Source organism: Oreochromis niloticus, linkage group LG11, assembly GCF_001858045.2.
Source record: "Oreochromis niloticus isolate F11D_XX linkage group LG11, O_niloticus_UMD_NMBU, whole genome shotgun sequence".
Lineage (NCBI taxonomy): Eukaryota > Metazoa > Chordata > Actinopteri > Cichliformes > Cichlidae > Oreochromis > Oreochromis niloticus.
This window is the reverse complement of record NC_031976.2, coordinates 21,451,853-21,461,672: the sequence shown is the minus strand read 5'-3', so window position 1 is coordinate 21,461,672 and position 9,820 is coordinate 21,451,853. Positions and strand designations below refer to the sequence as shown.

The following is a 9,820-nucleotide window of genomic DNA, read 5'->3' as shown; positions in this document are numbered from 1 at the left end:
GCCACTCCTACTCACGGTACAGGAAGAGAACTGAAAGAGCGCAAACGTCTAACATCTGGAGCTCTATATTCACTTCTACATCTCACAGAAGAACCAGCAGCTGGCAAAAGGTAGGAAGTTGTCTCAAATAAGCAGCGGTTTTCTACTTCCTCTCCCGTTTTCATGTTTTAAAAACTGCACAGACAGTCAGCTGTGGCTTTGTCACTAATTCAGCTGCTATTTTATGTCCCGCTCAGCGAAAAGCTGTAAAGTGTTTGTTTACGACGTCTTTATAGCTCTGTTATAACTCTTCTCGCTCTCTGCAGGACCGCTGGGTAATGGCTGCTCCCAGGACTTACCTCTCACTTGCCGTCTGTCTTTTTCTGGGACATCAAACTGTTGCCGTAAGCGATGCTCCCTGCCAGCTCTCCACTTGGAAAAAAGGCTTCAGAACCTTCATGGATCGCCACGTTCGCAATGGAACTCCTACTACCCTTGATCCAAATGTGTGGTTGAATTACATTAAGAATATCGGGGACTGTAGCAGACCCACACAGTCCTTCCTTGATCCAAAGGAACTGAAGAGGGTGAAGGCCGTGTGCTCAAAGAATGGAGGAAAGACGTACAAGGATAACCTGTGCATCAGCCAGCAGCCTTTCACCTTTGTCACAGTGAGAAGTGAGAAGGGCACCTGTGGGATCAAAAGTGTCCAAAAGGAAACCAAACACCTGATCCTGGCCTGTGAAGTGTTGGACAACGAGTGTTTGCCGGTCCATTTTGAGGGAAACCCCACGAACCTGAAGCCTGATAACAACGCCAAAGCCTGCCAGGACCCCAGGATAAGCCATGCTCCCAGCTTGAAAATGACATGGCTCTGGTTGTTGTTTACTTTGTTATTCCTTATAAGCTTTTTTTAAATCGATTAATTAAATGTCATGGATTTGTTTTGTTTTTTGTTTTTTTGGTTTTTTATCTGAAGGCATTTCAATTCAGTTCACATTTCAGTCATGAAATTTGATTTGGAGTTTCTGACTTCAAAGCAATATTAAAACAAAAAAAAATATTGTCAAGTATTCAGTTATTTAAAGATGGATTTTTGTAACAAATGTTGCTACTTTTTTATGCATGTACTGCTCAGGTGAGTCTGTCTATGACTTTGATTTGAATAATTTGATTGTGGACATGGCAGACATGGTGTGCAGGGTTTGAATGACAACAGTGTTCTCTTGAGACTGACTCTAATATAATTCAAAGATAAAATGCATTATTGGTGCTAAATTATGAGCCCATGAAGATTAAATTTAATTAAAAAAAATTCTCAAAAAGCAACTGCAGGAATTTTTCTTTCATCTTTGTCTGACACAAACTCAACGAATCGCCCCAGTCCATCCACGTCTTTTATTTTAATCCACCAGTAGTTAGTGATTCATGTTTACAAATGAGGTAGATGACAACCATGTGAAATTGTGTCTCTGGGTTTGTCTTATTTTAACTGATTTGCCTGCTAATTAGGCCACAAAAGATACAGTGAAAGTGCAGCAATTAGACAGCAAACCCATTCAAGCTGCACAGAAGACTCTGATAATAACAATTACTTGGGTGAGCTTTGTTTGGAGCAGCTGATATATTTATTATACATTCATAAGAAGAAGTCTCGTCACACCAAAAAGATCCAGTAGTTCAGTTTCAAAATTCAAGAAATTAATATTTGCTTTCTTCTTCCTTCCAGCAAATTAACCAAATGGGTTTGTCATCTGTCAGTGATGAAAGTATCGGTACCTCACTCTAGTGGATCACCTATTGCGTGCGATGGGAAAACCACAGGAAATATCAGACCATGAAGACGCGTGCACTCAAAACTCAAATTGCTCATCACTATCTGACATGCTGAATAGCTTAACATGCACATGATGGCAGTTTAACTAAATGAAATAAGAGTTTTCAGGTGTGGTTAAATACAGATGTAGTCTGAGATTAAGAAAAAAAATCAGTATATGAACCGCTTTCAATCACAATCTTAACACAGCTTTGCCACGGTGCCTCTCTGGTCTCTGCTGATTCAGATTAGCACCCTCTGCTGGCTTCTTCTTACGATCGACCTTCTCAAGGACAGCCTGCCAGTTTTAAAACACAAACAAGCAAAACAGAAACTATTAAAACGAGCACAGAAACCTTTTGTGGCTACGTTGGACCGAAAGCATTTGTATGTGCTATGCCTCAAGCAGAGATGAGAAGTGGAGCCATAGGTTTGGCAAGCTGACTTCTTTCTACCTCTTCAGGGGTTTTTTTTATACTTTTGAGGATGTAGTCAGTGAAGTAACGTATCTTAGACGCAGCTTGTTAATGAAAAGGGAGAAAGGTGTCACAGAAATTTTAAATAAACAGATTTTACACACAAATGGGTTTTTTTGAGGTTTAAAATTGGCTTTTTGAAGGGGTCAAACAACAGTACAGAGTGCAGTTCAGTACCAGTCATTGCATGGCATTTGAGAAAAAGAGAACAAGAAGAACAACAAGCACAGAATCAAATTTAGAGGCATGTTATTTACAAGTTCCCAGAACACAGTTAGAAGATTCAATGCAAAAGATAAATAGTAGAGATTGTTACAGTTCACCGGCACTGCTATTTTGTGCGAGTGTGTTTGTGCATTTGGTTATGATCTCTGCAATTTGAGTTCTTGGTGTTGCCTCTGATGATAAAGGAGGGTTGTGACTATTTAAGTGGCCTTCTCTTTAGCTCTGCCCTTCCTTGGTGTCTCTCATCGCATCACGTCTGTGAACTGGACCTCTGTTCTTTCCGGTTGCATGTTTTCTTTTTTTTGTTACTAAGTGATGTTCATCAGGCAGGCAGTATCTGTCATTTATGTGTTAGGGCCTTACAAGCCAGCTGTAACAAGTCGATTACATGTTGCTTTAAAAGATTACAGGGAAATAAAATGAGACACTATGGAGCCTCCCATTCAGCCAGTTCAGCTTGGCACAGAGATGAAAAGAATGTTAAAAGTTTCCATTACAAAGAGGCACTGCTGCATTTTTTACTGCACTTATACTGATATGGGTGTTTGCAAGGGAAAGGTTTAAAGAAGAACAGATGGGAAAAGAATACAGACACATACAGTCCTTGAATCACTAATACAGAAAGCAGACAGTTTCCTTTTCTTCATTCTCAGTTGACTTGTTATCCACCCTCATATGAGACCTTGTGTATTTAAGATGCATTTTTTCAGCTCTGTCATTAAACATATTTACAACAGGGTGGGTGGTCCAAAATGATACAATATACAGCAACACCAGTATTAAATATTGCAAGCATGTATCTCAACTCTGAACTAAACTATGCAGAAAAAATATGAAATAGAAACTTGCTGAAATAAGATACTTTGTGATACACGAGTCATTGTTGCTGTTGAGAGGTCACTATTTTCCTGCACTAGAATTTCCCCAAATTGCCCAGTTAGCAACAAATGCTGTGCCCATATTTACAGTTTTCTACTGAGCCACATTAGGTGTTCACTGACAGAGTTAGCTCAGACTGAGTGAAGGCTGAGTAGGCTTAAAACCTGCCTCAAGTCAACCACAGGCCCATGCTGCATGAGCCAACTGTCAGGTATATTGTGGCACATGGCCCACCTGGCTCAGCTCAGTATTTTTGTGCCAGAATTGGCAAACAACACTTTTTCCATAATGGAGCCAGAAATGCCAAGTAGCTCGGATTCAGCTCAAATCTGTCTACTGGCTTTGTGTTGACTGGAGCTGACCTTTTATTCTTCACATTTTGCACTTTGTGGTGTTAAATTAACATTAACAGCATAAGAGCTAACTTGCAGGTTTGACATAGCCTTCTTAAGAAGCTCTGGAACAAATTAAGGCATGGGTGAACTCCTGCCACTCTGTTTCACATTAAAACTAGTTCTCAGAGAGACAAAAACACAAACAAAATTATCAGGATGACTTGTGGGTGTTGGGACTCCACCTGTCCCTGCAGGCGTATGAGCAGGCCTGCAGTCACGCAAAGCCGAGGGCACTAAACTCCTGTAAACACTAATAACAATAGTTTGATTAGTTACAGTAGGTTCCACATGCCCAGACATCTTCTACGTGTGGAGCCAAAAGGTTACAAAGAGTTTGAAGACTTAGACACAGCACTGTCAGTTTGCCACCACCAGATGGCAGAAGAGTTCCTATTTGGGCTACTCACCAAAATCCCAGGATCCAAGCAAAGCCTGAGCATAACAGTACAAACAGCCTTAAGGCTTAAATTCATTTAAAAATATAAAAGGTTCTCTTTTATTCTAAAAGAGAAAGACTTTTAGTTGTTTAGTCTTTTTAGGCACCTACAGCTACACCCTGTGAGATTTCAGCGGTCATATATTTTATTGCAAGCCACACCGTATGGGCCTAATAAACTTGGTTAGAATATAGAGTTTGATTGTAAACTGCAGAATGACAATACCTAAAGAGTCATCTGCAACTCTGCCAGGTTTTTCCCATGCTATGTCTACTTTGTCATGGTCATTATAACGGCTGGCACATGACACATCATACAAACAAATCTTCCAACACACATGCATTTTAATCTTTGCTAGAATTTAGTTTGGGTTAATTTTAGCTCGCTGTTAGTGAGACTAGATTGTTGCAGCGGTCTCTGTGAGATGATCGTCCTAAATTTCCAACATTTGTTTGCAAATTAGTCTTGAAGAGTTTTTAAAGTGCAACAACCTTTTTGGATCAAAGAATCCCACAAATATAAGTAATATAACAGGTAATATGATACGTTGGGACAGTACAGATCAGATTGTGAATAAACAACTTTGGGATTTTTTTTTCTTTATTTATTTTTTACCATTCAGTAGAATCTCCCCTCTTGTTTTGGGCTCTGTGCAAAAAAAATAAAAATAAAATAGATCTCTGACCTGGAGACCACCTGACTCCTTTTAAAAGAACTACATAGAATAAAACTTTACTTATATAGCATCTTTCAGGATAAAAATTACAATGTGAATCACAACAAGATACTAAAAACATACAGACAAAACGTTTCTGATAAACAAGGTGACAAAGACGAGCGTTTAGCTGCTTTTTAAACCACTGAGTCCACAGATCTCAGGCTCAGTAGGGAAGAGCTCCAGAATCTGGGGACCACTGCAAAAGCTCCTTCTCCTTTAGTTCTCAGCCTTGTATGCTGCACAGCAAGCAGGCCCTGAACAAATGACCCCGGGGCCCTGCTGGGTCCCTGTCCTATACAATAAAGGCTAAAATAAAGCCCCCAAACTATTTTTAAAAAGGGTTCCTGATAGAAGATTTAGGAAAAGTGGTAAGGAAACCTGGTGTTTCCATCTGTTGGAGGACACAAACAAGATTTCTGTTTATAACCTCTCATTATTAAGTTGGAGAATACTGTCAGCCACCCATCTTTTAATAGAGTCTATTATGAACTATGGAAAATTTGTAATTTAAAACATCTTGGGGCTTAAAAGAGGTATATAACTGAACGTCATCTGTGTAGCAGTGATAATAAAAGCCCTTTAAAGTGCTTAAAATGAGCTGAAGAGGGAGAAACTGTAAAGTGCCCGAAACAGAACCTTGTGCCACACAGCAGGCAAGAGACGCAGAAGAGGAGGTTAATTTATGAGCACCTTAACCACTTCAACACAGAACCCAGTACACTCACCGAGTATGTCAAGCTATCAAGCTAAAATGACATCAAATGTGGAGGTCAGGTACTACGTCAGCAAAAACTTTGTGCTGCTGAGCCATTTACAGTAAAACATGATGAAACACACAGAACATTTAGCACCTCCAAAGCGTAAGCATTAGACTCAAATAGCGAAATAAGCAGGGTGGAGGTGTTGTTATCAAGAGAAAATATTTCTCGCATACTTTAAAAAGTTATGGAGTTCTTATGGAGCTTATTTTGTATACATCTGCTTGTACAAAGCCACACTACACGGATATGAATGAATAGAAGTGTGAATGAAACAATGGGCTCATTGATTTGCAGAAAAGTTAATCCAAAGGAAAAGAAGTGATGACTAGTTTGGAATCTGACAAGAAATGATAATTGTTAACTTGGTTTTTTTTGTGCAGCAACACCTAAAGTATCACAGATGACTCCATCTCTAAGCACTGCACCTTGTAAATTTTCATCACACCTTTCCATTTCATGTATAGCGATCTCTCGTAGCTTTCTTCCCCATCATGTTTTTGCAAAAGCAGGTGAATAAAAGCTTTTTAAAGCTCATATTGAACATTTATTTTCTCACAGGTCTTTGGCAAAGTCAGAGGATCAGTGAAGAAATCACAGAGCTTAATGCCATTTTCCAGTTTTCTGCCTCAGACTCAGCGCACTGATATGCAGATCTACTGCTATTCAAGGCAATCGAGAGAACAATAAAGCATAAATCTGACACTGTGTCAGTTAATTGTAGAGTCTTTGGGGACACACTGTGGTCACGTACAGTAACAGTGACCAGAGGGTGACCTGCGCCAAGTATTTAACTATAGCAATTCTTCATCTATGACATCATCGCATGCACACATACTGTCCAGTCGTGCATACATTCATATGTGCACAAATGCACGGACAAACTTAAACAGATGAGAAAATTGCCTTCTGGACACACTACTGACACACAATCGTGGCTGAGGAAAAAGCAAAAGTGGACAACAATCGTTGACTTGGGTCAAAGAGGAAAGGCAGCGGGAGAATAAAAGAATGAGTGCGGAGTGAGAGGCAGAGCGAGGGTGGAGGGGCAGAGTCGTAGGATGCAAGAAGAAGGAGGGGTGATACGATAAAAGCAGGGCTGGAACTTTTTGGGGGTTTTCAGGAAAACAAAACACATAAAATAAGGTGAAAAGCAATAAAAGTATGGGAACCAGCTCTTGTTTGTCTTCTCAGCTTTCCATTTTTCTCCAGTCCACATATGCTAGCTGTATTTCACGAAACCTTCTTCATGAACACCTCAGCCTCCCTCAGTTCCTTTCTTTGCCTATCTGACCTCACTGTTCTCCTCTTTTCTTCTTCATCCTTCTCATCTGCTGTCTTCTGTTGGCAGCAAGACAATTCAGCATCCCTCAGTGCAGTTGTCAACTCAGAGGAAGTGCAGGTGACAGTGTAACCAGCAAACACAGGGAAAACTTTAAGCATTTAACACACGAGGAGGACCAAATAAAGACAAGCTCGACGGAATCTGTTTCTCCACTTTCTTTTCATTCAGTGCTCACAGTCACAGCCATCTCCTCCCCTTCCTAATCAACCTCTCCCTGCTCTTGCTCTCCTGCTGTCCAGACTGGCTCATAACAAATGTGATAATTAGAACCACAAAGACGAGGGAGGAGAGAAGAAGAGAAGAGGGGGTTTTTGGGAGCGGGGGGGGGAAGCAGGGAGGAGCTCTGAAGGACAATAGGAATAGAGTGTGAGTAATACAGGCGTCTGGCTGCAACTGCACAGGCATCAGGAGGTTCAGTCTCATGTATGCAACACACAGACGCACACACACAGTGTCCATTAGTGATACTTTAAATGCAAAACTACCTGCATCTGTGTCTGATGATTTTCATTACCAAGAAAAATAATAGGGAAGGAGTAACCGTTATGTGGGGAAACACACACACACACACACACACACACACACACACACACACACACACACACACTTGTTTTCGTGTTTTAGTGAGGACATCTAATTGACACAATGCTTTTCTAGCTGCTTACCCTAACCCTAACCATCAAAAATGAATGCCTAACCCATAACTGACTGTTGGTCCCCACAAGTATATTGGAATTCCAATTTGTGGTCCTCTCAAAGATATCTAAACATGTTGCACACACAGACGTGCACTCTTAACTTTTCTAATTTCTTATCTTTTCCTCTGCTCTTTGGTTTGAACTCTCTGCCTCACTTCCATGTACACAGTTAAATACTGCCATCTCTAATCAGGCCCATATGGTTTGCTGGGTCAGCATGCCAGGAGCCAACAGTGCCGCACACACTTTTGGCCGCGAACATGTGTGTCTGCAACTGTTGTGAAAGTCACACAGAGCAGGGGTTCGCAAATGTTTTAACGCCGTGACCCCCTTAAACTTATTTATGTCTCGGCGTGTAATTTTTAGAGGCTGGAAGAGGTTCAGCTGTCACGTATTTTGTGCTAAAAGTGAAAAGATTACAGAAAAAGACACAGTCTTGTGTCACGTAAATGTTTTGTGTTCTCTCCTGTTCTATTAGTCATCTAAAAGGGGCCCGATTCATCTCATGACTCTTTGGGGAGGTCCCAAGCCCACACGGACCCAGGGTTAAATCATAAAAGAAAGATACGGTAATTTGGGGAATGTTAGTCTGCATGCATGTGCACTTCTTGCCCAGTGGCTTCCTGTGAGGGTAAAGGCCAGTAATAATGACTTCCAGGAGCTGGCGGTTTGGAAGGCCTGGGTCAAGTTCACATCTGGGATTACTAAGGTTACTGGGTGAGACTTTTTACTGGAGGTCATCAGCATGATAAAGTGGACAATGCCACTTAAGTGTGGCTTTAACCCGACTGATCGCATTCACACGCACAGGCTCCAACTTGTGCATACATGTTGCAATTTTTTTTATGCTTATTGCAACACAAATATGATAAGACATCTGAAATAGGAAACCCAACATTTTAGACATACTTTAGATACAATTTGCATTAAATCTAATATGGTGTGAGGGTTTTTTTCTCCTTTTTTCATGACCACATGAGGAAACTTTGGAACAATAAATAGTCTGTAGATTGTAGCTTTCACAGATATGGTTCAAATCTGTGTCATTTGAATGAGAAGAGGAAATAGGAAACAATACGCAGCATAAGAGGAAGTGAGTGTGGAGATATGGTACAGGTCACCCTAGGGAGGGTGTTGATACAAGGCTCAGTCTGTTTTAAATGTAACACAGAGAAGGAAATACAGCTGGAAATTCTCTGCTGCCAGCGACACAACTGTAAAGATTTCAGGGTATAGATTGTTTAACCAAATGATTTCGTTTAACTGTTTCGTGGTATCGCCAAGGACGTCAGTGCCACAGACGGCCCAGTTAGATTGAGATTAATTGTGCTTACACTTCTCGTCACAGAAATGAACAAACCTTCCTTAATAGCATTTGGCAAAGTGCAGCAGGCTCCACATAACCAATTATTTAGCATCCTCATTCCTTTCTGTGTGATCCAATTTCAAGCCACTGAAGTATTAAACTGAACCCATCATTACCTCTGAAACTGCACATCTCCAAATGTTTCCCTTTCTATTAGCTCAAAGAAGTACAAGTACATTCTGAAAAGGTTCACGTTTAAAGAAGGATTAATTTAGAAAACAGGTTTATTATATTATCATGATTATTAACAACCTCCGATGTCCTAAAAACTATGCAGAATTTTTCAAATACGTGAGTTTTCCTGCATTCTTGCAGTCTGTTGTCATGGCAAAGAAACACTAGTGTCATAAATCAAAGAAATTCTTTGGCACAACCCTTTAGCTTAACTGGCTTACTCTGGTGTAGCATGGTTAATGTCCTGATCAGTTAGAAGGTTGCAGATGGGCAATGTCTCAAATGTGTCTGCAGGACAAGAGACAGCTAAAACTCCAGTGATGTGTCTGTTCTATGTCTCTGCAGTTTTTACTTTGCAGAGACACAAGACACACAGCCAAGGGGACCAACTGGACCCTTAGCGGCCTGGAAGCTGCATGTGTGTCACCCCTGCTGCTGCTGCTGCGTTTGATTTGGTGAAAACACTGGCGTAGTTATCATCAGCTTTTGCTGATGTCATTTAGTCACATTAGTTAGAAAGTTCTGTTTGAAAAATCTGATTGTGCATACGCTGG

At 40.7% G+C, this 9,820-nt stretch overlaps 1 protein-coding gene across 1 annotated transcript; it reads left to right on the top strand.

The window, feature by feature from the left end:
* Nucleotides 1–1,308, top strand: LOC100707910 (uncharacterized). The gene is made up of 2 exons (XM_003450900.4): nt 1–110; nt 306–1,308. Exon 2 carries the CDS (start codon nt 318–320, stop codon nt 894–896), a length of 579 nt encoding a protein of 192 aa, XP_003450948.1. The 5' UTR covers nt 1–110; nt 306–317; the 3' UTR covers nt 897–1,308.
* Nucleotides 1,309–9,820: the final 8,512 nt, after the last annotated feature.

Coding starts and splice junctions, on each gene's coding strand:
- LOC100707910 (XM_003450900.4), top strand. CDS start 318: ATGGCTGCTCCCAGGACTTACCTCTCACTTGCCGTCTGTCTTTTTCTG.